This window comes from Rhinolophus sinicus, chromosome 9 (assembly GCF_057876585.1).
Source record: "Rhinolophus sinicus isolate RSI-liver-muscle chromosome 9, RSI-T2T, whole genome shotgun sequence".
Taxonomy (NCBI): Eukaryota; Metazoa; Chordata; class Mammalia; order Chiroptera; family Rhinolophidae; genus Rhinolophus; species Rhinolophus sinicus.
This window is the reverse complement of record NC_142509.1, coordinates 19,153,585-19,177,266: the sequence shown is the minus strand read 5'-3', so window position 1 is coordinate 19,177,266 and position 23,682 is coordinate 19,153,585. Positions and strand designations below refer to the sequence as shown.

The window sequence follows — 23,682 nt, the reverse complement described above, 5'->3', positions numbered from 1 at the left end:
GCCCGTCATGTCACACTGCCACCACTGGCCCAGGTCCCTCTCACTGGGAATCAGATGCCTTGGGCTGACATCTGGCCGCTCAGTGACTTCATAAGGCCTTGGTCAGTTGCAAGGGATCCATGTGGTCATGACATATAGAGGCATGTCCATAAGACACCATCCTAAGAAGGCAAGACATATCCTGGTAGTGGAAAAGGAACACGGTACCCACAGTGACCACATAATGACGAGTGGCCTTTCCAGATAGCCCCTGCTCCCAAGATTAGCTCAGCAGGGCAGTTCAGTGCCAGAGAAAGGACGCTGGACAGGAAGTTGGGAGAGCTGGGTTCTAGTCCCAACCCTGCCTGTGATGCTGACGTTGGTAAATTCTCTTCACTCTCTGGACCTTGTTGTCCTCCCTCTTTAAATTGGGCTGGGTCAAGGGTGTAGATAGTTTTCATTTCTTATACCAACTCTGGAGCGGCTGCCCAAAGCACAATGTCAAGAAGGGTTCTGAGGCTGCCTGTTAGCTCAGAAGGAAAGCGGTCGTGGTTGAGTAGTATCTGCCGTGCGTGCAGGAGGCAGGATTTAGACGTGCTTGTCAGGGCCTGGCCCACCCCACTCACCACGCCCTCGCTCCTGCCCAGCAGTTTCAGCTCATCCTTCATTTCTCCTTACGTGTCCCTTCTTTCTGGACACCGACCCTGACCCCAAGATTAGGTAAGGACTTGCCTCCATCTTCAGTGCTGGGTTCCCCAATGGCATTCTGAAGCTCACAGGCAGCTCGGGTCACTGTTAAATGTCTCTCCTGTGGCACCTTTCTCTGTACCCTGAATGAATGAATAAGCCATGTGCTGAGCCCTGCACCAGCACAGAGAAGCCTGCCTGGCATTGGGAGGCCAGAAGACCTCAGAAATATGCTAAACTGGTGGGGTTCCAGCTCCAAGTGTTGTAGGAGTGGAGACAGCACAGGATGATGGGGAGAGTGACCAGGAAGGCGATGGGTAGGGAAGGGTGGTGTGGAGGTGGCCAGGCCAGGGAAGGAGCAGTCTCCACAAGAGAGACCATTGTCTGAGGCCATCCACCTCCTGAGGACCTGACCTGGCCTCCCCCCTCCCTCGCCTACCCATGCATGGCACATTCTTTGTGACCCCAGCTGCCCCAGTTGTGTGGGGCCTCTGGCTTGCCCCACCTGACCCCTCTTGTTTCCTGTGACCCCGTGGAGTGACCACCAAGACCCCAGCCACCAGTCTGCCACCCAGCCCCCATTGGCACGTGTGGGTTCAGTATCCCTGTCCCAGAGCTGGGCTTTCCTCCAAACGTGGTCGCCCCCCTCACCCGCTCCGTTACCTCTGATATGCTGTGCAAACATATTTCTCGATAAAATGCTGGGAAGAAAAATAATTAGAGTGTTGCCTCCATTATCCAATTTCTGATTAATCAAACTCTCTTTGTCCTCGGCCAAAATCTATTCATTTCCCTTAAACACTGGGCCAGTGCCAGGCATCGATTTCCTCTGTGATAACACCATGCATGCACGTACATCCCCAGCCCTGCCCTGCCCCATAGCAGGGAGGAGGGCACAGGAGCCCTCCTGACAGGCCAGCCCTGGTGCCCCCAACACCACCCGTCTCCTTCAGGAAGCCCCGTGGCCACACTGCACCCACCACCCTGCTCCAGCGCCTCGAGTTCCATGGCCGGGCTTGGCCCCTACATGGCCTCAGTCTCTGGGGGTGTTAGTTATATCTGCAGGCTGTTCTGGGGTTTTCCAGGGGAAGGACAAGGGATGGAGAACTGGTATGGGGTGGGTAGGGAGGGTGTCGCTGCTGAGGACTGGGGCAGAAGGGTGAGCTGCAGGTCCAGGCTGGCTAGAACTTTGGGTACTGTCCCCTCCCTGGCACAGGAAGGCTGGGGCTGTGGGGGAGGGTGGGGGGAGGGTGGCCCTAGGGGCTCGCTGTCAGTAGCAGCAAGAGAATCCCCTCCCTAACAGCTTTACCAGGTGAAGGGACATCCTGGGCTGGGGGCTCAGAGGCAGGGCAGTATCAGGGTCAGCCCAGCCAGGCAGGAGGCCACCACACATCTACTGTGTCCATCTGGGGGAAGGCCAAGGGCCTTTCTAGAGGACTTTCCAGAAGTCCCGGGCGGGCCCCTCCCTGTTGGCCCCTCCCTCAGTACAAAGGGCTAGGTTAGATTTATTAGCACCTGCTTCCTGTCAGGTACTTACAGGCAGTGGGACACATCAGTGACACACAGACCAATAGTGCCTTCCCTGTGGGGGGTGGGCAACACAGTAAGTACATTATGCAGCAAGTTAGAAAGCAGCAGTGCTGGCGGTAAGACATTCCAGGAGGTGCAGGATGGACAGGGAGGGCTTTCATGCAGGGGTCCTTGAGCCAGTGGAGGGAAGAACAGAGTCGCTGTCTGGACACAAAGTATTCCGCGCAGGGGAAGCAGCCAGTGCAAAGGCCCTGAGGTGAGCGTGTTCATAAGCTCGAGGGACAGCAAGGGCACCCGTGGGGCAGGAGTGAAGAGTAGAGGGAGCATTAGGGTGGCGTTCGGATCAGAGAGGCAGGGGCCAGTCACAGAGCCCTGGGGCCCTGGGAGAACTTAGATGATGGCTTAGAACTGAGATGGCTGGCTGTCAGAAGGTTTGGAGCACAAGAGGAGTGCTCTGCCTTACGTTTTTACAAGAATCTCCTGGCTGCTGAGGGGAGTACAGGCGCTGGAGGGAGCGAGGAGGCCTGAGAGGTCGTGTGGCAGTCTGGGCCCAGCCCTGATCTGAGACATGGGCATGGGCTCTGTTAGAAAGGCAGGGGGAAGGGTCAGAGGGAAGGCATGCTGGGCATGCAGCAGACTATGTGGGTGCCCCCAGATCCCCTTTCCTGCTGGCACACTGTCCCCCAGCCACAGTCACTGTTGCCTCCTCACAGCTGCACCCCTTGCCAGAGAACTGCCCTTCGCCCTTGGAGCCCCCTTTTCTGGAAATGCCTGGGAGGCCCTGCCCTTCCCTCAAGGTGGGTCAGCACACCTTTGTCTGGTTCCCTCCTTGGCCCCTCCCACTATGTCCCTCTCTCTTGAACTTGCTCCCTCAACCAGTCAGGTGCTCAAGAATCCCTGGCTCAGGCTCTGCCTCTCAAGACAGGGTCAGAGGCTGCTGCAGGCTGGTGGCAGTCCGTCACAGACTGGAGGACCGGGGCTAGACACGGAGAGTGACCTGGAGCAGCTTCTGGCGCAGGGACCCCCGGCTGCTGGCTCCAGGAGGCCCTGTGTTGCTGATAGAGTGCACATTCCTGGGCCCTTCCTCAGACCTGGGAGTGGGCCCATCTGCACTTGCTTTGATCCGTACTGGCCTGGAGACAGATTCCACAGCCTGCGGCCTGTGTGAGGCCTGGGGAGCAGGCTGCAGGGAGGGGCAAGGAAGAAAAAGGGACCTCACCCTCCAGGTGAGGAAAGACAGGAAAGAAGCTGCTGGGAGGCAGGAGGGGGTGGGGAGGGAGTCCGGCACTGGTCTGGCCCCACAGAGCCCTCAGAAGAGCCGGCCCAGCCAGGGGGTAGCCAGGGTGAGGGGATGGGCTCACGGGATGCCATGCTCAGAGGCAGGGGACAGGAAATTACAAGGCAGCAGAGACCCAGAATGGTTAAATCAGAGCCCTCACCTAGCCCGGGGTCCTGACTGACAGTTAGCATTTACCTTTACTATGGAAACCGGAGACAGCCAGGCTCTCTCTGAGGCAGACACCTCCATTCAGCTCTTAGTGAAGGCCCCACCTCCTCCCTGCACAGCGGTGTCTCCTTCCCCTTGTACGTGCAACCTTTCTGTTTTTATTTATTTGTTTACTCCTGGCCCAGAGAAATCTCTGGCCTGATTTCCTCCTGAGTCAGTGTTCCTCAGGCGATGCTGTCACATCTCGTCTGGTCAGCCTTGGTGGCTGTGGACACGTGGCGGGGGCATCCAGAGCCACGGTACAGCCTGGGCCACAGGGAAAGGACTCCCTAATCCTCTTTCGCAGCACCCTCGGGCTGAGGGGCTGCCTCCCCAGGGCAGAGCCATCTGTTGGGGCCTGTCTGCAGCTGGGACCCTGTGCACACCCACCCTGGTCCTTCTCCCATCCACTCTGACTCTGCCCCAAAATAAGCAGGGAGCGAGGATGGGGCAAAGAAAGGCAGCTGCGTTTAAGGGGAGACCTGCTGTGGGGGTGCCTGGGTAAGCTAACCCGTGGCCAGTGCCCTGGTATCGGTGGAGTGGCTGCAGAGAAGCCACACACAGTCAGGGGTCCCCAGGCCCCAAGTCAGTAGCTTCTCACATATGCACAATGCTACTATTTTTTCCAACATTTGTAGAAACTGTCGTGATACATGAAATGCAGAGTTATTTACAAGCCTTGCAAAAACCTGGGTACTCAGAAACCTTACCCCGTCCCCAAAGCTCGCCGGATGGATGGACACTCCCCCTTCTCTCAGTAGAGCCCACTGGCTGTGACTGCTTCTAGCCCAACGTTCGGTTCAGGGCGACCTGTGCTGCAAACTTCGACACCCAGCCCTTTGGTTAGTGGTGTGTGTCCCAAAACTGTATGTCAGTTATACCTGTCACTGTCATTATGTCCTTAAATATCATAAACTGATGACATGAATGTAGAAAGGGCTTCCATGAAATTCAGTGGATACTCTGGAAAGCCTCAGTGAAAGCTGTGCTTAGGTTAGTGTGGGCAAGACAACTGGAATATGGGGGCAGGGAGCCGCGGCAGCCTAGGATTCGGGTCCTGGGTACTTTGCCACCTCACATCCTGTGGAAAAGTCACCTGGCCATCGCACCTGGGGTACTGTGGTTTAAGCAGGAATAGTGACAGTAGCTCCGGTAAGTGAGCCTGTGTTCGGAGAAAATATCTTGGCCCACTCCACAGATTGACAAATGCCTGTGTGTTTATCTGTTTCAGGTTAAAACAAAATGTTTAAAGGACGTGTTATCATTTCTTATGACTTCCTGTTTAAAGTCACTTTTCAGTATGCCAGCCAGCCAGCAGTTCCAACTTTGATGGCAGGTTTTGATCATTTCTTGGTCTTAGAAATTTATCTGTAATCATGGTAGAATCTGCAGGGTTGGTTTGTTTGTTTGTTTGTTTTTAACATTAGATGGGGAGGAGTGGGTCCCTGTATTTGAAAAGGTTGTAAAGCCTGCTGTACAAGTGCTGGGGAAGGGCCAGCCTAAAAGCCCCGACCTCAGGGCCACCTGAGAGGCAGCTTGCAGGGAAGCGTGGGGTTTCCCAGCGTGGGGGCACCTGGGGGGAGGCCTAAGGACCAGGAGAGCTGGTTTCCCCCGAGCTGGGGCTGACTGGGCCCTCAGCCCGCGTGCACTGGGGGTGCAGAGCCTACACTTCCCACCCCCAGTGGTCAGGATCGTGTGTTGGGTGGGCATGAGCCAGCTGGAAGGGGAGAGGGCAGGCAGGGCTGCCGGGTGGTGGGAGGGAGAGGAGGGGGGCAGGAGGAGGGGGCAGGAGGGCCCTTGCCACTCCGTGAGAAGGCGAGAGCGGGAAGATGAGAAGAGGGACAGGACGCTGCGGATTGGGAGTGGTCCATGGGTCAGTGGAAGCCGCCGGGCCGGAGAGGTCTGGTGTGGACTGCAGTGGAGCCTGTGCTGCAGGCCCCTGGCAGGGTCATGTGAGGTAATGCACTCGGAAGGGAGGCTGGGGAAGCCGTGGAGCTGCGCACCGATGTTTTTTTGGTGTTCGTCCATCTGTTCTGCACACCTTTAACAGGGACTGGCTTAGAGAAGTAAGCTGGTGACCAGGAAGGGAGAGTGGAAAGTAAGGCCGACCTCGAGCAGGAGGCCAGACCGATTGAGGGCACAGTGAGGGTGGTCAGGGCAGGTACCTGCAGGGGAGCGGGTGGCCCAGAGCCAAGCAAGGGCTGGTCCATGCGCATCCCGCTGGACCTTCCCAGGGTAAAGTCCGGTTCCACTGCCCAGACAGCTACACACAACACTTGGCTCAAGGTCACACAGGGCCCGGTGGCAAGTCTAGATGAGTCCCCTGAGGCTCTGAGGGGGCTGTTGGGTGCAGAAGCTGCCAGGGGCCCTCACAGGGTAGGAGGCTGTCACCTGGCCTCAAAGGGGATGTTTTTTAGCCTGATGGGCAGGGCAGGACACTATGGGCGTGGAGTGTGGCGAGACAGCCAGGGAGGTGGGGATTGTGAAGGCCACCTTTCCCCAGAGGGCACCTCCTGTCCCTGTCCCCGTCCATTGTTTCTGGCCTCGAGGCAAGAAGGGATTTTTATCTCCTCAGGAAGATGTGCCGTTAGTCCAAAAATATGTGTCGTTGTTTTAAAAACGATCAGAGCATTTGGGATGGACCGAGCTGGATTCTGCCACCTGTGACGTTGGCTACACCCACAAGCCGTAAGTGTGAGGGAAGTGTGGCACTTCAGCCTCCCTCCCTGGCCGTAGGTTGGTGGGCTTTCTGGGGACTTGTGTGCCCAGCATCTGCCCTGAGGAGGGGTAGCAGATCCACGTGGAGCCTGGGCACAGGTTGATGGCACCCCTCACCAGTGGAACTTCCATGGGAGAAAGTGGGGTCTCAAGGGGAACAGTTTATGCCCTCTGGCCCCTGGGAGGTTCCTGCCAAGGCAGCCAGCCCTGAGCGGCAGCCCGCGGAGTCCTGGGAGAGACTCTGTTGGGGGAACCTGCTGTGAGCTGGGCCAGGATAGGCAGGGTCTCCCATGGCCGAGCCCTGGGCCAGCGCCCCGCTCACGCATCTCTGCCCCACCTACCTCCTGCCCCTACCCCGGCCCCAGCCCCACTCTTGAGTGACTTGTCATTGTGTTTCCTCCAGTATCACTTCCTGGACGTTCCCCTCAGTCTTCTAGTCAACTCCTGCCACATGCGTCTACTCCCTCCTTTCCATGGCACTGCTCCTTGTCAAAAATGGCCTCACTGATTTATTTGCTCACCCATCTCCCCAACCAGAGTATAAGCTCGTCGATGCGCAAACTCAGCTTGTTCCACTTTGTGTCCCCTGAGCCCAGAGCAGAGCCTACACCTGGGGCTCAATTCCCAGAGGTCAGCGTGCGGAGCACACAGGGCCCAGTGGTGGATTGATTGATTGCTGGATCGGATTGAGGGTAGAGGGCCTTGGCCTGGGGCAGGTACCGCTGCATCTCATACTATGTAATTTAGTGCTGAGAGAAGCAGCGGAGGGTGCCCAATGAACAGGCCAATGGACCTGAGCAGAGGAGGGGTGACAGTAGGTTAAGGGTGGGGCATTTTCCTAAGATGAGAGGTGGCCTCTGGCCTGAGTGAGGACAGGGGTGTGGCGCTGACACCACAGTCCAGAAGCCCCCAACCCAGGCCCACTGCCTCCACCCCAGGGGTCCCAGCTGAGAGGGCCTCTGGGCCCAGGTTCCCTGTGCGCCACTCTGCACACCCAGGGGCGGGGCAGCCACTAGACCATGTGAGGTGACCTGAGGCCGCCTCTGAGAACAACACCAGCCCTCCCCAGGAGGCAGGTAATCCTTTTTTATTTCTCCCTCAGTCCTTTCCTTGGAGGAGAAAATCCCAGTTTGGTGCCACTGTGGCTCTCACTCCCTCCGGCGGGTGCCAATCCCAGTTGTTTAACAGCCAGTGGCCTCGCAGGCCGGCCCCTTCTGCAGGTGGTGGTCTCTGGCCAGCAGCCAACATTTCCTTCATGCTAGCTGAGATTTTAAATTACTTCTGTCTGTACTGAATGACTTTGGCTTTCCACTTAAAGTAGGAATATGACATCATTTTTGAAGTATACCTGTTTAAAAAGACGCAAGTCAATTTAAAGAAAAATGTCGAGTAACCGCAGGTGACCAGGTTAGGCTGCAATGGCCGGCACTGGGCATACTAGGGGCCAGGGGTCTGGTGGAAACTGATCCCTGCAGGCCCCCAGCCTGGCAGCCCTGAGCAAGTTGCCCCCTCTCCTCAAACCTTAGTTTCTACATCAGTGAGGTCGTGCCCATCTCCTGTCTGTGAGGCCGATGTGAGATGACACGTGTGTGCGAGGACAGGCATGAGCATAGCTATGGGTGGACCCATGCAAGATGGAGGTGCAGGCTGTCCCCTTGGCCATGACGGTGCAGCACCTTCCTCCCTCCTGGTGGCCTCAGCGGCCAGAGGAAGCATGTCGTAGCCCTCTCCAGGTCCCCACCATGCGCAGCTTCCCGGGAGCACCCTCCCGAAGCCCCGCCTGCAGCTGCCCCTGGTGCTCCAGGAACATGTGGCTGCAGCTCCATGAAGAGACTGGCAGGGCCTGGACTGTGACCAGACCATTGGGGTGACACGTACAGACAAGGCCAATAGCACACTGCTTTAAGGCACCAGCTGTCCACGTACCGCCGCTTTGATCACTGGCCACACGCGCCACCTTGCAGCTGCAGCCCATGTTCAGGCCCAGTAAAGGTGCAGAGTTGAAAGGGGAGGGAAGTTAGAACCGGGGGAGAACCAGGCCGGCCATAGGACATCGGCTTATCAGAGACCACAGAGGAGCTGCTGCCACCTTGCAAGCTACTATGGGTCCAGGCCGGGCTCTGGGAGACCTACTGACTATGGACAGGGATCGCGGTGCACGAGGCAGGCAGGAAAGGGCATGAACCCTGGATTGCAGTGTACCAGGCGTGCAAGGAGAGTGGAAACAGTTCTTTATCAAGAAGGGAGGAAAACTGATAATCAGTGTGGCCAGACAGAGGCTTTTCTGGATCGTTAGTTTCTAAAATAGAGCCACGGGGGATCTGATGAAGAGACCGAGGGTCTGAAGAGCAGGGTAGGGACCCACTCTTTAGAAGAAGAACATGGAAACAATGTGGGTGGATCCTGTCCGGGGAGGCCTGGGGGAGCCCCTCTGACCTGTAAGCCAAGGTGACCACGAAGCCAGCAGCAGAGGGGTGTGGACCCCAACATGTGTCTGCTCCTGCCAGTCCCTGCAAACCCCGAGACATGGGCCTCCTGGGACTTGAGGCAGGGACTTCTCTGCTTTGCCTGAGGAAGGCCTGAGGTCACAGTCGCCCAGGCCGGTACCCGCCGCCTCCTTCTCTAGGTCACCACAGAGCAGCTGCTGGGTGCCAAGGTGGATCTGGCAGGTGGAAAGGCTGCTGTGGCCAGCGCAGTAGGTGTCTGAGCAAGCAGGGGCGGGGTGGAAAGCAGGGGGACAGTAGTGCTGAGTCACAGCCCCACCCAGGAAGGCAGAGGCTCTGCCTCCAATGGGGACCAAAGTGAGGCAATTCCGGGGAGGTGGAAAGGCCCAGGACCTCAGACACGTCTGGGGTGGCAGGCAGAGGGCATGCACTGGGTGTGTGGTCTCACTCTACTTTGCTGGCCCTGTGACTTGTGCTGCCCTAGGCCTCTGGGGTGCTCCTCCCACCCCCCGCACTGCTGGCCATCTGAGTGGCCTCTGCTTGAACCTCAGACATGCCTCTCCGTCCAGTCTGGGTGCGGGTCTGTCCCCTCAGTGGGACCAAACTACCTTCCGAGGGGGGAGGGGTCTCACCCCCTCTCTAGCTCACCCCTTTCAGGGCTCAATGTTGAGTGAGCTTTCCTTGGAGCAAGGAGGGAGTCTGGAGAGTGAGGAGCTGGGCTTGTCTCCCTCTCCCTCAGCGGAAGTGGGAGCCTGGTCCGGAGGGAGCCCCAGCCACCAGGTCCAGGCTTTCTCCAGCCCAGTCAGCTGCTAAGCCGTTTCTCTCCTTGAAGAGACCCTCTGGCTTAGCCCGGCTTGGGCAGCCACACCGTGGGTGACCTTGGCCCTGGGCCCCCTTCCCAGTGGGGACCGGCCCAGAAGGGGCTATTCCAAGAGCAGTGTGGGGGAGGGGCTGGTGCTCCACAGCCTGGCTCTACCTGCTCTGCCCTGGTTCCTAACTTGGCTGTGAGTGAGGGAGACGGTGCATGGGAGTGACATGCTGGAGCTCTGTGCCAGGCTGTGGGGACATGCCTGGGAAGAGCGGTGCCCTGGCATGCTGGGTGTCCAGGGTGCAGAGCGCCAGAGGTGGCAGCTCCGTCCACCACCACCTGTCCCCGCCCTGACTCAGGGCTGTCACCTGACATCTGTGACATGGACACAGTCTTGAGAGAGGTGTATCTGCGGGGAGGGGGCACTGTGACACGAGGGTAGGCCAGGCCTTTGAGCTGGAAGCAGGGTCGGGGGTAGGGTAGGGTCGGTCTTGGGGATAGTCGGTCCATGTATCTGGCCTTGAGACTGGAAATGGAGCAGCTTTCAGCCAAGGAGTCCGAGTGGGCCCTGGGTTTGGACGTCACACCCTGGCAGCCTTTAAGCACACAGGCAAGTGGGGAGGTGATTCAGGGAGGCCCATGAGAGACCTTGATGGAGTTTGTCAAGAGCCAGGGATAGGGACCCACTACTAAAGGAGCTAGTGTCCCGTGGCTTCTGGGGAGCCCCAGCTGGACCCCACACATCTATACTGAGCCCGCCATGAGCACACCTGTCACTTCCTCCCAGTGTCCCCTCTCCACGAACAGCTCCACTTCCAGTGCTGGCCAGACCCGGGGTGCCCTGAACCCGACCATCATTCCATCACCAGGCGCTGTCCATTTACAGCCCATGCTGCTGCCCTCTTGCTGGGACAGCTGTGTGCAGGGGCCTTCCCTGGTCTAGGAATGCTGTTCATACATAGGGCAGATCGCTCACTCCTTGCTCAAACCTTGACTTGCTCAGAGAAAAAGCCAGAGCCCTTACAGTGATCTCCTGCTGTCGGCCCCTCACTCTGAGCGCCAGCCACCACCTACTGTCCCTGAGACTGGCCAGGCACATTCCCACCTCGGGGCCTTGGACTGGCAGGCCCACTTCCCTGACCACCTGCTCATGGTCATCTCTCCCCCCGTCACCTTTTGGGAGGCCGGCCCACCTTTGCAGACCTGCAGCCTTCACCCGCTGACCCTACTCTGAGCTCAGAACCTTCCCGCACCGTTTTTGCCACCTTCGGTCTGACTCCCACCCCCTTGCCTGCATAAACTCAGGCATGGGTCCTCGTCTTTGGCCAACCTGCCCCAGATACCTGGCTCCAAGCCCCGGCCTAGTAAGTAACTGGGAGGCTGGAGAGCCTGACTGCTCCCTGGCCTCTCCCTGGAGCCCGGCTCTCCTGTGTATGTGCACCTCAGCTCCTGGCACACCACTCACAGCTGCACACACACACACGTGTGCACCTGTGTACTCACATGTATGCAGTCCTACAGACACACACAGGTCTGCACACATGCAACCACGCACGCACATGTGAACACACAACCACACCGTCACAGACACGCACCCAACAGTGGGCTTCTGCTGGTCGGCCCAGCTCCTCTCACCTGTGCCCCTCCTCCGTCCAGCCACTCTGACCTTCTGTCAGCTCTCTAGTCACACCCTGCTTCGTCTCCCTCCCACACAGGCCTCTGCACACGCTCCCCTTCTGGCCGCTACTCCTATTGCTCCTCAGTAATTTGCAGCCAGGCTCAGCAGTGGGACCCTGGGTGTCGGGCCGTGGAGACCCGTGAGCAGTTATGGGCCATCCAGCCTTTTGTTTCTGTGCTGACAGGTAGTCCTTGGACATCCAGTTAGAAGTGAGACTGGCAGGCTCATGTAAAAGCAGGGAAACCAAGCCTCAGAGCGGGTGGGACTGTTCTGAGGTCCCATTTGGAACTCGGTCCAGACTCCCGTTCACAGGCCTCCCTCCCCCGCACCCCACCCCCGTGCCCAGGCATAGCCCTGTCACCCCACCGCTGGTTCCATGGCCTGAGCACCCCCCACTCCCCCTACCAACACTGCTGAGCCCCAGCGAACTGCAGGGAGAACTCTGTGTGGGGCCTTCAGGTTGTCAGTTCTGGTGATCTGAAGGACGCAGGTGCCTCCAGCAGAGCGGCCCACCTCGGATACGACTGTTGGTAGCTGCCCCGTACAGATGGCAGACAGCTTGGCCAGACAAATATGGCCACTGCCTGGCCACAGTCTCCCTTTTACTCACAAGTTGCCCTGTGGCTACTAGTCCAGACCTCGTGGCCGGCCCTAGCTGCTGTCCTGATTCTCAGGAGTCCAGCCCCTTGGCCCTGAGGTCATGGAGCGCATACTTGCTAAAGCACAAGTCACACCTCCTCAGGGCAGCTTCAAACCCAAGGCGGGTGGGCGAGGTTTGCCCTCCCCCCCACCATGAGACTCGCAAGGGGCCATCCGCAGGCAGGAAGGGGGAACAATGTGGGCCCAGAGCAGCCCTCTGCTGGTGAGTAAAGCCAGGATTGGTCATGGACCTGCTGCTTTCTCCCACACCACGTGACCTTCCTTTCACTTTTTTTTTGGTAGTTTACCAACAAGACTTTCTTTTTGGTGGTAAAATACACATAATATAAAATGCACCATTTTTTAAGTGTACATACAGTTCAGTGGTATTAAATACATTCATAATGTGCAGCCGTCACCACCATCCATCTCTAGAACTTTTTCATCTTCCCAAACTGAAACTCTGTCCCCATTAAACAACAGCTCTCCACCCCCCTTGCGTGACCCCTGGCACCCACCATTCTACTTGTGTCTCTATGAATTTGATAAGTCTAGGGAATCATACATTATTTGTCCTTTTGTGACTGGCATATTTCACTTGGCATAATGTCCTAAGGTGCATCCAGGTGTGTGTGGCATGTGTCAGAATTTCCTTACATTTTAGAGCTGAGTATTATTCCTTTGTAAGGATGGACTACAGTTTGCTTAACCATTCATCTGTCAGTGGACCGTTGTTTCCGCATGTTAACTACTGTGAATAATACTACTGTGAACATAAGTGGGCAAAAATCCCTTCAAGACCCTGATTTCAGTTTCTTTGGGTATATACCTAGAAGTGGAATTTCTGGATCATAGGGTGGTTCTATTTTTAATTTTTTGAGGAATCTCCATACTGTTTTCCGTAGCTGTTGTACCATTTTACACTCCCACCAACAATATACAAGGGTCCTGACTTCACATCTCACCAGTGCTTGTTATTTTGTGTGTGTGGTTTTCTTAATAGCAGCCATCCATATAGGTGTGAGCTGGTATCTTATTGTGGTTTTGATTTGCATTGCCCTATGATTAGTGATGTTGAGCATCTTTTCATGTGCTTATTGGCCATTTGTACATCTTCTTTGGAGAAATGTCTAAGTTCTTTGCCCAGTTTTCAGTCAGGTTTCTTTGTTGAGTTTTAGGAGTTTTCTATATACTTTAGATATTAACCCCTTATCGGATATGATTTGCAAATATTTTCTCCCAATTTGTGAGGTGCTTTTTTACCCTGTTGATACTGTCTTTTGATGCACAAACTATTTTAATTTTCACGAAGTCCAATTTGTCAATTTTTTCTTTCGTTGCCTGTGCCTTTGGTATCATATCCAAGAAATCATTGCCAAATCTAATGTCATGAAGCTTTTGCCCTATGCTTGCTCCTAATAGTTTTATACTTTTTGATTTAAGTCTTTGATCAGTGTTAATTTTTGTATAGGGTGTTATGTAAAGGCCTCACCACTTTTAAGGAAATCCCAGCCTGGTGGAAAGAAAGGACCAGTGAAAGAAAGGACCTGGTAGAGAGGCACAGGCAGCGGAAAGGGGACAGGGTGCCCACTGGTGGGGGTGGCAGCTGTGTGTGAGCTGGCCTGTGAAGAACAGGCAGAGTTCCAGGACAGGAGCGAGACGAGAGGCGCTGCTGGGGGGAGCAGCCCAGGATGACCAGTTGGCCCTCCAGAGAACAGCCTGTGGCCTCCTGGGTTCCCTGAGGGAGGGATTTGGGTTTGAGGACCTGGGGCAGGGCAATCATGTGTGGTCCTCTGAGGAAGCTGCCAACATCTCTATCTGTTCAAGTGTAGCTCTGCATGGAGGCAGGAGACAGCCCTACACGACCCCAGGCCATGTCACTTGCCTGGGCTAGACCATGTCCCAAGAGTGGGGCTCTGGATGGAGCAGGACACCCTGGGCACCTGGCTGAGGGCTTTGGACTCCTGTCTCTACCCAAGGGGCTGCCAGGTCATCAGCAGGGAATGGAGCCGCCCTGGGGCCTTGCCTGACCCACTCATGGTCCAGGGTGGAGAGAGGCACTCGCAGGTACCGCAAGAGACAGGGTGTTCCTTTTCAATGCTGGAATACTTGTTTGTGAACTTTTCTTGTGACAAAAGTCATTGAAGGAAATATAGGCAATATGGGAACATGCAAAGAAGAAAAAAAACTTGTGTGTTCCCCAGCGCGGAACTCAGTGCTGCTTGGGGAATGACGTCCCAGACCTCTACTTGCACAGTACATGCATGCACATGTGTGAGCGTGTGTGCTGCATGTATTATGTACATATCCTGCAACATATGCTCCACAGCACCCCCTGTGCCCAGGCTGGGGGGCATCGTGGAACTTCCCTTCTAAGCATCATTTCCAACCTCCTTGATTGACCATCTGTTTACTCACCACTCCCTCAGCATAGCCGTGTCCAGGGCATTTCCTAGCATGCTCCTCGTCCATTGCTGCCTGGCCTCTGGGCCACTGTCTTGCCCTGGACTCTGATTCCCAATGCTTTGCACTGCTCTGGCCTGTCCCGCTTCCCATACCTGGCCACGGCCCTATGCTCCCCCCCTCCGCAGCCTCTGTTCCCCCCACTCTGCCTGCCCAGCCTAAGCCTCCCTCTGCCTCACCCACCAGGAGGGAATCCGCCCTGCCCACCAGAGAGCCCCAGCCCCAGGCTGCTGTCCAGCCCCTGGCCTCCCAGCCTGAGACCTCTATGTCGCTCTGCTCCCCGCCTATCAGCTCACTCGTAGGGCTGACCAGCCTCCTCCTGGTGAATGTCCTGCCCCGGGAGAGAGCAGGGGTGACCCAGTTCTTGCAAGAGGTGATAAGAGTTGAGGGTACCCAGTTGTCCCACCATAAACCAGGGAGAGGCCAAACCCTATCCATGCGACAGCACATGTGGGTGCAGTCCCACCCACTGCAGGAGAGGGCACAGGGTGGCATCACAGCAGATCCACCAGGTTGAATCCTAACCAGACGGGGAGACTGAGGTTCATGAAGGGTGAGGTCGCTGGGTCCATTAGTCAGGGAGGGGTGGCGGGGCCTGGGCTTGCTCCCCCCACTTTGAAGACCCTGAGGCCAAGGTCATGGTATAGCCCTAGGTGCTCTTTTCTCGAGTACCCACCTGCAGGAGGGGCATGGGGTGCAGTGGCCAGTGTGTGTGTTTGCTGTGGCTTGGGCACCAACTCTGTGGAGCTCCTTGGAGGGGAGGGGGCTGGAGTCATTGTTCCCCAGGCAGCTTCCTGCCATCCAAAAGGCTCTCTTTCCCACAGTGGGAGGAGGCTCACGCTGTTCTCTGTGTTGGCAGGTGAAGGGCGGATGCCCGAGGCAGGGGGGCCGCAGGGAGCACCCGCGGCAGCGGCACTGGCGGCAGGCCTTCCAGCCGCACTTAGCAGCATCGCCACAGCAACCGGGGACCAGACGGCAGCAGCCAGGGCAGAGGCCAGTGGGCAGAGGCGAGTGGACGGCTTCCCACCATCAGGAGGACAGGGAATGACTGCTGCGAATCAGGCCAGGCCGCAGCCCGGGGAGGGGGAGTGTCGCTAGAGGGAGGGCTCGGCCACCTCCCGCAGCAGGAGCGCCATGCCGGCTGCAGAAGAGGCGCTGGGGCAGGGGCTGCAGTGGGGCCCGGCCTCGCCCCGCCACCCACACTGAGTGCCCAAGGGCAGCTGGGCTCCGTCTGCCACGCACACCACCCGCACTTCAGCGTCCCCACTCCCTCAGGGCGGAGGGAGAGGCGCCCGTCCTGTGCTCCCGTCTGGGCCCGCCGCCGCCGGACCATGGGATGCCGGCAAAGCTCAGAGGAGAAAGAGGCAGCGCGGCGGTCCCGGCGGATCGACCGCCACCTGCGCTCGGAGAGCCAGCGGCAGCGCCGAGAGATCAAGCTGCTCCTGCTGGGCACCAGCAACTCGGGCAAGAGCACCATCGTGAAGCAGATGAAGATTATCCACAGTGGCGGCTTCAACCTGGAGGCCTGTAAGGAGTACAAGCCCCTCATCATCTACAACGCCATCGACTCGCTCACCCGCATCATCCGCGCCCTGGCCGCGCTCAAGATCGACTTCCACAACCCGGACCGCGCCTACGACGCCGTGCAGCTCTTCGCGCTGACGGGCCCCGCCGAGAGCAAGGGCGAGATCACGCCCGAGCTGCTGGGTGTCATGCGGCGGCTGTGGGCCGACCCCGGGGCGCAGGCCTGCTTCGGCCGCTCCAGCGAGTACCACCTGGAGGACAACGCCGCCTACTACCTGAACGACCTGGAGCGCATCGCCGCGCCCGACTACATCCCCACCGTGGAGGACATCCTGCGCTCCCGGGACATGACGACCGGCATCGTGGAGAACAAGTTCACCTTCAAGGAGCTCACTTTCAAGATGGTGGACGTGGGTGGGCAGAGGTCGGAGCGCAAAAAGTGGATCCACTGCTTCGAGGGCGTCACTGCCATCATCTTCTGTGTGGAGCTTAGCGGCTACGACCTGAAGCTCTACGAGGACAACCAGACGGTGAGTGGCCAGGCTTTTCCTCTGCTTGTTCCTGCCACTGCTGGTCCCTGGGAAGCACATGGGCTTCTGGGTGTGTTGCAGGGCCAGGCCGGAGAGGCTCCATCCAGGTGTGTCTCGGAGCAGAGTGTGGAGCGTGGCAGGTGCCATGGGTACCACAGGACCTCAGGGTCGCTTCTGCTGTCAGGACATCTGCCCCAGGGGAGCAGCTTTTGGTCGGCACCCCAGCTTGGGAGGCCCTACTCTGACCTCGGTGCCCTGACAGGATTCCAACACCGTCCAAGTGACCACCACACCCAGGGCTCCACTGGGAAGGGGTGCCTCCTTGGCTCCAGCCGCCCTCACCCAGCTGCAGACAGCACTGCCCTCAAGACACTTGCAGGCCCCAGGTGCCCAGGCAGCCCCCACCTCAGTGATGGGAGTGAGAACTCGGAGTGCGGAGGGGAGGCTGTCTGCTGAGCAGGGTCCGCCCCTCGGCAAACAAGAGCATGTTGCTTGGAGCCCTCGGCCTCCTGGGGGTCAGGGAAGACTTGCTGGGGAGGGGAAAGGGGAGGCTAGGCACCGTGAGGGGCTTTGCTACCAGTGACGTTGGGTGCCGTCAGGTGCGTGGAGGCAACACTGGAAGCCGGGAGGGCGGTTGGTGGCTCTGCAGGACACGACAGGACGAGGCGCAGGCCAGGTATCCAGTTGTTGCTCCAGGCAGCAGCTCAGTAAACACGAAGCTCCTGCCAATCCTCAGCATGGGAAACCATGGTAGCAACAGAGTTAAGAACGGTTTCTGAGATTGAATCCCCAGGGGTTGGGCGGGTATGCGATTCTCTCGGGCCCCCAGCCCAGGCTGAGAACCACTGGTGCGGGGGCAGAGGTGGGTGCAGTGCACAGAGGTGCTGAGGGGCAACCTGGGCCCAGTGCTGAGCTGGTGCGAGCATGAGGGGAGCTACCGAGCAGCCGGATAGCCAGGCCCCTCGTAAAGTCAGGTGGGTACCATGCCACAGTCCCAACTGAAGGCCCAGTGCACAAGGTGCCACATCTCCCTGGGCTCCCAGGAGTGGTGGTGGTGGAGGCCACGCAACCAGACAAGGGATAGGCATGGCAAGGGTCTCCCTGCAGCAGAGATTTTTGTGCCAGACAGGAGCACTGAGCAGAGACTCGGAATCTGCCCTTAAGAGGCTTTTGATTCTGGATGGGAGACCTGGAAACAAACTGGATCCACAAGGAGCTCTAAGTGGTGTGGGGCTGTGGGTGCCAGGGGTTTGGGGAGGTCGCGGCTGGCAGGAACCTCGGGGAAGAGGTGATGATGCTCATGTGTGGGCCTACCACGCTGGGAAATAGGGGTCAGCCTTTGGGGTCCAGGACCAGCGCAGTGGCAAGGAAGGGGCTCATTTTTTCACCTGGTCTTTTTAAGGCAGGCAGTGGCTTTGTTTTTGGGACTTCAGCCAGGGAGTCCTAACTGAGCCTGTGGCCCCGAGGAAGTGTGTGGATGGCTGTAAGCTGTGGCCACTGTGCCGGCACCTGAGCATTTCTTCTGGAGAGACAGAGGGTCTGTAGCTTTCATCAGGTTTACAAAGAGGCCCTGCCTCTTGGAGAAGGGCAAGCAGCTACAGGCGGCCATGGAGCTAGGAGGCAGGGTTCGCTTCCCCTTGTGCATCTGGGGCTCTCCCCAGAGCAGTGTCCAGGTGGTGATGGTGTCCCCTGTGGGAGTGGCCTGGGCCAAGGCCATTTATCCACGAGGGCACGCCCTCCTTGCTCCCAGCGCTGTGTGGTCTTGGGGTTCCAGCCACTCTTATTCTTCTGCCTGCCCCCACTGTGGCGCCATGTGTGGTTGTAGGCAGAGGGGACATCCCAGCAGATGAGCAAGGTCAGGTTCCTTGATGAGGTTTTACAGTGGGCAGAGGGCTGACCAGCCTGTGTGGCTGGGAGGCAAAGGGAGGTTCCCATGCTAGGCCCTGGGACAGTGGCAGGGCAGCCACGCAGGCTCCAGCAGTCAGCTCTCCAGGCCTCTGCCTGTTTCTGCTATGTCCTGAGGCTGGGAATAGCCTGTGCTCTGAGGCCTTCCGGGGGCCTAAATCTCTGGCTGCCTCCTTTGTCATCTCCCGGGCCAGTGTGGCAAATTCCCTCAGCGCCGGGCTGCTGTCCCAGACCATCTGTTGGTAGGTTCTGCCCACCAATCCTATATCCACAGGTGTGCCAGGCACGAGAGGCAGGGTGCCTGGGCCCTGAGTTGGTCCCATGTTTCATGGAGGGATTTGGCTTTCATCTCTGCTCTCTGAACCTGTCAATGAGGAGGTGGCCCAAGTGTCCTCAAAGATGGGACCCAGGCCAGGTCTTCTGCCCGAGGCGCTCCTGGTTCCGCCAGGCCCATCCCCACCGCCTCACGCCTCGTCTCTCTCTGCTCTGGCCTTCATGGGCTTCTTTCACTTCCATGTGCTCTGCTCTCTCCAGCCTTAAGCGCGTGACCACCCTGCCCATTGTCCCCCTGCCTCTGTCCTCCAGGTCTCATCTCAGGTGTCACCTCCTTGAGAGGCCTTCCCTCACCTTGGTCCAGTGCCTACACACCCCTCCGTTGCAGTCCTTCATTACAGGGTGGGGTCCTGGCTCATGTGAGTGAGTGGCCCCAATGGGGGGCCTCACATCTCTAGCCTTCTCCTGGCCCTGGCCCTGTGGGGGGGCCACAGCAGGAAGCCCTGGGTGGGAAAGTGGCCTAGCTGTGGGGTTCTCTATGAGGCAGCCAGGCTCTGGTGCCATTCAGGGCATTTTATAAAGAGAGAGGCTGGCAGCCAGTCCTGCCCCCACACCCCCACTACCACCCTGGTCTCAGCAGGCCTGGGGAGGTGGTTGTTCACCAGAAAAGGAAATTCTCGATGAGAAACTCAAGGGAGCGAGGCTGGAAATTCACTGGATTCCAAATGGTTCTGACCTTTCATGCTCTACCAACAATATCTCAGGATGGAAAACAAACAGGCTGCTGAGGAAAGACAATATCCTCCGCGATTCCTCCTGCCGGCTGGCCAAGGAGGTGGGCTGGCCGCCCAGGGACGAGCCAGGCCAGGCAGCGAGGAGAGCCAGCCTCTCCCGGCGCCTTCAGGCAGCTCCTGTCAGTGCCTGTGACATGCGTCCTTCATGCCCCTGCCCTCCTCCCGCCTGCTGCCACAGGAACTGGGAGGGGTCTGCCACCCCTGCCGTCTCCTTTCTGAGGGCCCAGAACTGCTCTCTGGGCCCTGGCGAAAGCGAAGCAGCCAAGAACAGGCCATGCTGATTTTTGCAGAAACCGGAGGAGCCTGGGGGCCCGGTGCCAGGCCCTGGACGCGCTCTCCTGCCCCCTCAGCTCCAAGGCCTCGTCTTCCCGACGGAGGGTTGGCAGAGCCCCCCGCCCCCACTCCTAGCAGAGGAGCCACAGCCCCCCGCCCGCCCGCTGGCATTTGCGTCAGCACGTTGCCATGGGTAACGTCAGGATCTCTTGGCTCCCGGGCGTACAGGGCTGCAGCAAGCACAGGGCAGCACCTGGGCAGGGGGAGGCAGATTCTGGGGCGTCCGCAGACATGGCAACTGGCCATGCCCAGCCTTGACAGCGGTTCTCAGCCCTCGTCCCAGAAGGGTTTCATGGGTCTCCACCCCCCGTGCAGTCCTCATGGGCACCCAGGGGCTCCAAAGTTGGGTGGGCTGCCACTTCCCTACATGGGGCTCCCCTGGACATTGCTGGGAGCCAGAGCATGGCCCAGGGATGTGTCACCTGAATAATTTTGTGGGGCAGCAGCTGTGCCTACTCTCCCTGTCACGGGTGAAGGGACAGGTGGAGGCACCCAAGCTTAGGACAGGTTGAGGGCCAAGCTGGCCTCAGGGCCCAGGCCTGTAGCTCACGACAGCCATGGGCCCTCCCTGAGCCACTCCTGCTGCCTGAGCAAAGCCAGGCCGCCCTGCCCCAGCCTGCCCTCTGCAGGAGCAACCACTTCCTGGTGGCTCGGCCTTCCTTCTCCACCTGCCCTGTGGCTCCTTCCAGAAGTAAAGACAAGGACTTTAAATACAGAGGTTTAGCTGAGGCCACACTCTGGCAGAGAGGCCACCCACCCCTCGGTGACAGCCCCAGAGACCATGTGCCTGAGGGCCCGCACGGGCTCCTCACTCAGCCGGGCGCCGGGTGCCCCCCTCCTCTTTGTGCCCTGGCGGCCGGACCCCCAACACCCTGCTGGAAACCTCAAGAAAGCAGTAACAGGGTAGTTGTTTGCCACCCAACCTTGGCCCCAGGTCTGCTAATGGCTTGTGTGGCCACTTAATAGTGGAAGAAACCTTCAGAAGAGACAGATTAAAAGCCTGGCTGAAAGTGTCAAGGTGTTCCCCCGTGAGAGCCCACGGAGCTCGCTCACTGCCCGTTTCCTGGAGAAGCTGTTGGTGTTCCCAGCCCTGTGGTGGGCCTGTTGTGTACCTGGTATGCACCTGCTGTGTACTTGCTGTGCAGCTGCAGGGCCCTGGCTCGGGGCTGGATGCCAAAGGGAGCCCAACTATCCCAGCTGCACATGGCGCTGGGCGGAGGGGGCACTCAGCACCCAGCGCTCATGGTCTCATTTCTACAAACCTTCATGCTACCTGGGGACACCTGCCCCCTCCTTCAGGACCCAGCAGGTAGCAGTTCCCAGGGGTGTCTCCACCTTTGCTTTCATGCAGGACCAAATGTGGCCACAGGTGGTCTGGACCACAGCCAGGCTCACTGTGGGAGGCCTAGTGTCCCCACTGCTTACCCAACAGACAGCTGGTTGACATGTTTCAAAGCAGGTACCTTGGGGGACAGGTGGGACAAAAGGACATGCCCTTCAGGGGGGCAAGGTCTCCAGGTGGTGGGTGCTACACAGCCCGACTCCAGACTAGGGAGTCACCTCTCTCAGCCCTGGCCAGTGGCCCCTCCTCTTCTGGGGCCCTCAGCCCCTCCCCTGCACAGGTGGCCGTCCCCTTGTCCTCCCACCTTGTACAGTGTGTGCTGTGTGTGCAGGCCTGGCACACAGTGGTGTTCAGCAGACATTTGTGGACGGAGAAGGCGGTGGGCAGGCTTGGGAGGAACGAGAGTTCAGGGCCCTGGCTTCTGAGTGTGCAGCCAGGGACATGCAGCCCTTCTGGGGCAGGTGCCGGGCCCTAACAGGGGGTATGTGCCGTGTGCCCCTGAAGAGGGGGCTGTTGGGGGTGTCCTACAATGTGTAGCCACTGTCCTACCACTGTGCTTTGTCATTCAGCCAGAAAAGGGAGCGTTTTTGTGCTTTAAAAATGGCGTGGAGTCATGAGATGGCATGTCGAGGTGATGCATGGTACTGCGGAGGACAGGCTTTCACCTGTTGGTAACACACCTGGTTCAGTTTGTCCAAAGGAGATGATTATGAATGGGAGGTGGCCAGATGTGATGATACCCCGGCTTAAATTTGGAAGGGACCTAACATATCCTTTCGTGTCCTTAACCAGTCAGCTTTACAGGTGAGGGAACAGGCCCAGAGAACATCCATCGTGTCCCAGGGCTGAGACTGGCTCTCAGCGAGGCCCTGGCACTGCTCTCCAGGGATCCCAGGATCCCTACATCCTATGGGTACAGGGTGCTTGAGGGGGGCCTTGGGACGTAGACTGACTTCCACTCTGTGGGGTTGGGGGCTGTCCACGGCGGGGGGGTGGGCTGCCGTATGACTAGCCTCCCTGTGGGGAGTGTACAGGGCAGTCAGCTGGGCTCGGGAGACTTGAGTGGCCATCAGGGTTGGTTGGCACTGCCCTCTGCCCCCACCCCATCTGTGGCAGGACCATAGGGAGTCTGATCCGAGCAGGTCCCCACTCTCCTGTTCCTGACCTGGTGGTCAAGGACATAGATCTAGGAATCCTGCCATGGGGACTTGGGACAGTGCCAGAGAAACGTGCCATTGACCCGCCCAGAGGCCACCATCCTTTCTCTACCAGGCTCTGGTCTGCCGGAGCAGCTCCTTCCAATCTCATGATGTGCCAGAACTACATGCAGTTTGTCTGCAACCTGTGCAAATCATGGTGACCCTGAGACAGCAGAGACCTGGACCAAAGCCAGGAGGTGGGGCCCGGCCTGCAGAGAGGCCTGCTTCCCTCCAAGTAGATAGCCCCAGGTGCAGATCTGAAAGGCTCTGCAGAGGGGAAGGCAGCGAGAGAGCCAGGCCCTCAGCTGGGCCATGACGGTCCCTCCCTCGGCAGGTACGGGGCTCAGCTGGCCTTGCGCTCTCCCCAGCCAGTGTCCCCCTGGAGGCTCAGATCAGTTCTTCTCTTTGTGACCCATTACCCCTCCCAAGCATTGGAGAGGTGTGGCTGGCTGCTTAGGGGAGGGGATGCACTCACAACTGGTGAGTGGTGGCCCTGAGGCTCTGCCAGCACTTGTGAGCAGTCCCTCCACCTTCCTGCGAGCTCCTTAGGCCCTGGTTCCATCCAGTCCCTTGCTCAGTTGCCTGTCCCTTGTCTTGACCGTAACAGGGCTAAGGCTGTCTGGTTCTCACCTCAGTGGACCCTGTATCTGAGCCCATGGCCCCCACTCCGTTAATGACTGGCAGTGATGGGTATCTGCTCCCCAGGGCCCTGGGCTTCACGTAGGTCCAGATGCTACCTCTAGCCCATGCTGGGCAGGGGCGAGGTGGAGGGGGAGTAGAGAGAAGGCAGCAGCCAGCAGCCATCCCTCCCCAGCAGCACATCCTGGCACTTGTGTGTGGCCCTTAGCACTTGCCAACTGACATTTCAGTTCTTTGTACAGAGACCGCCTTCCGTCTGCTGCCAGAGAGACATGCAGCCATCGAGGCCTCTGTCAATAGCAGCTTCCTCCATTCCTCCTCCTGTTATACTGGGAGCTTCTGAGCACTCCCGTTTCCTGTCTACCTTTGTGCTGGGCTCCTTGCCCTGATGAGGTCTTCATGAGACAGATGTCAGCCAGATGGAAAGGATGAGGCAGGGCCCTGGGCTCAGGCCTCCCTGCTGCCCAGCACGTCCCGCCCCTCCACGCCCGCTCCACACTGCATGGCAGGCTGTGGGCGTCCTACTCGGGCCTTTTCATGTACCCCATCTCCTTATCCTTGAGGACCTAGCTCTGCCATTGAGCATATCAACCACCCTTCCATGATGGCTGCCTCCTGCTGCGTCACTAAAGCCCCCCTACCCCCAGGCACAATCTGTCACTGAACCAACTGGGCAGCAACTGGGACACCGTCTCCATCATTGCGACTCTT

At 58.4% G+C, this 23,682-nt stretch overlaps 2 protein-coding genes across 4 annotated transcripts in view; one reads left to right on the top strand and one right to left on the bottom strand.

The window, feature by feature from the left end:
• Nucleotides 1-23,682, bottom strand: part of RSPH14 (radial spoke head 14 homolog) — a 76,788-nt gene that overhangs the window by 15,325 nt on the left and 37,781 nt on the right. The gene's annotated exons all lie outside the window — the stretch shown is intronic.
• Nucleotides 1-23,682, top strand: part of GNAZ (G protein subunit alpha z) — a 50,248-nt gene that overhangs the window by 6,306 nt on the left and 20,260 nt on the right. For both annotated transcript variants that reach the window (XM_074321015.2, XM_088800898.1), the window contains exon 2: nt 15,292-16,486. In XM_074321015.2, coding sequence (XP_074177116.1) covers nt 15,764-16,486 — 723 coding nt within the window. In that variant the 5' untranslated portion in view covers nt 15,292-15,763. The remainder of the gene's footprint in view (nt 1-15,291; nt 16,487-23,682) is intronic.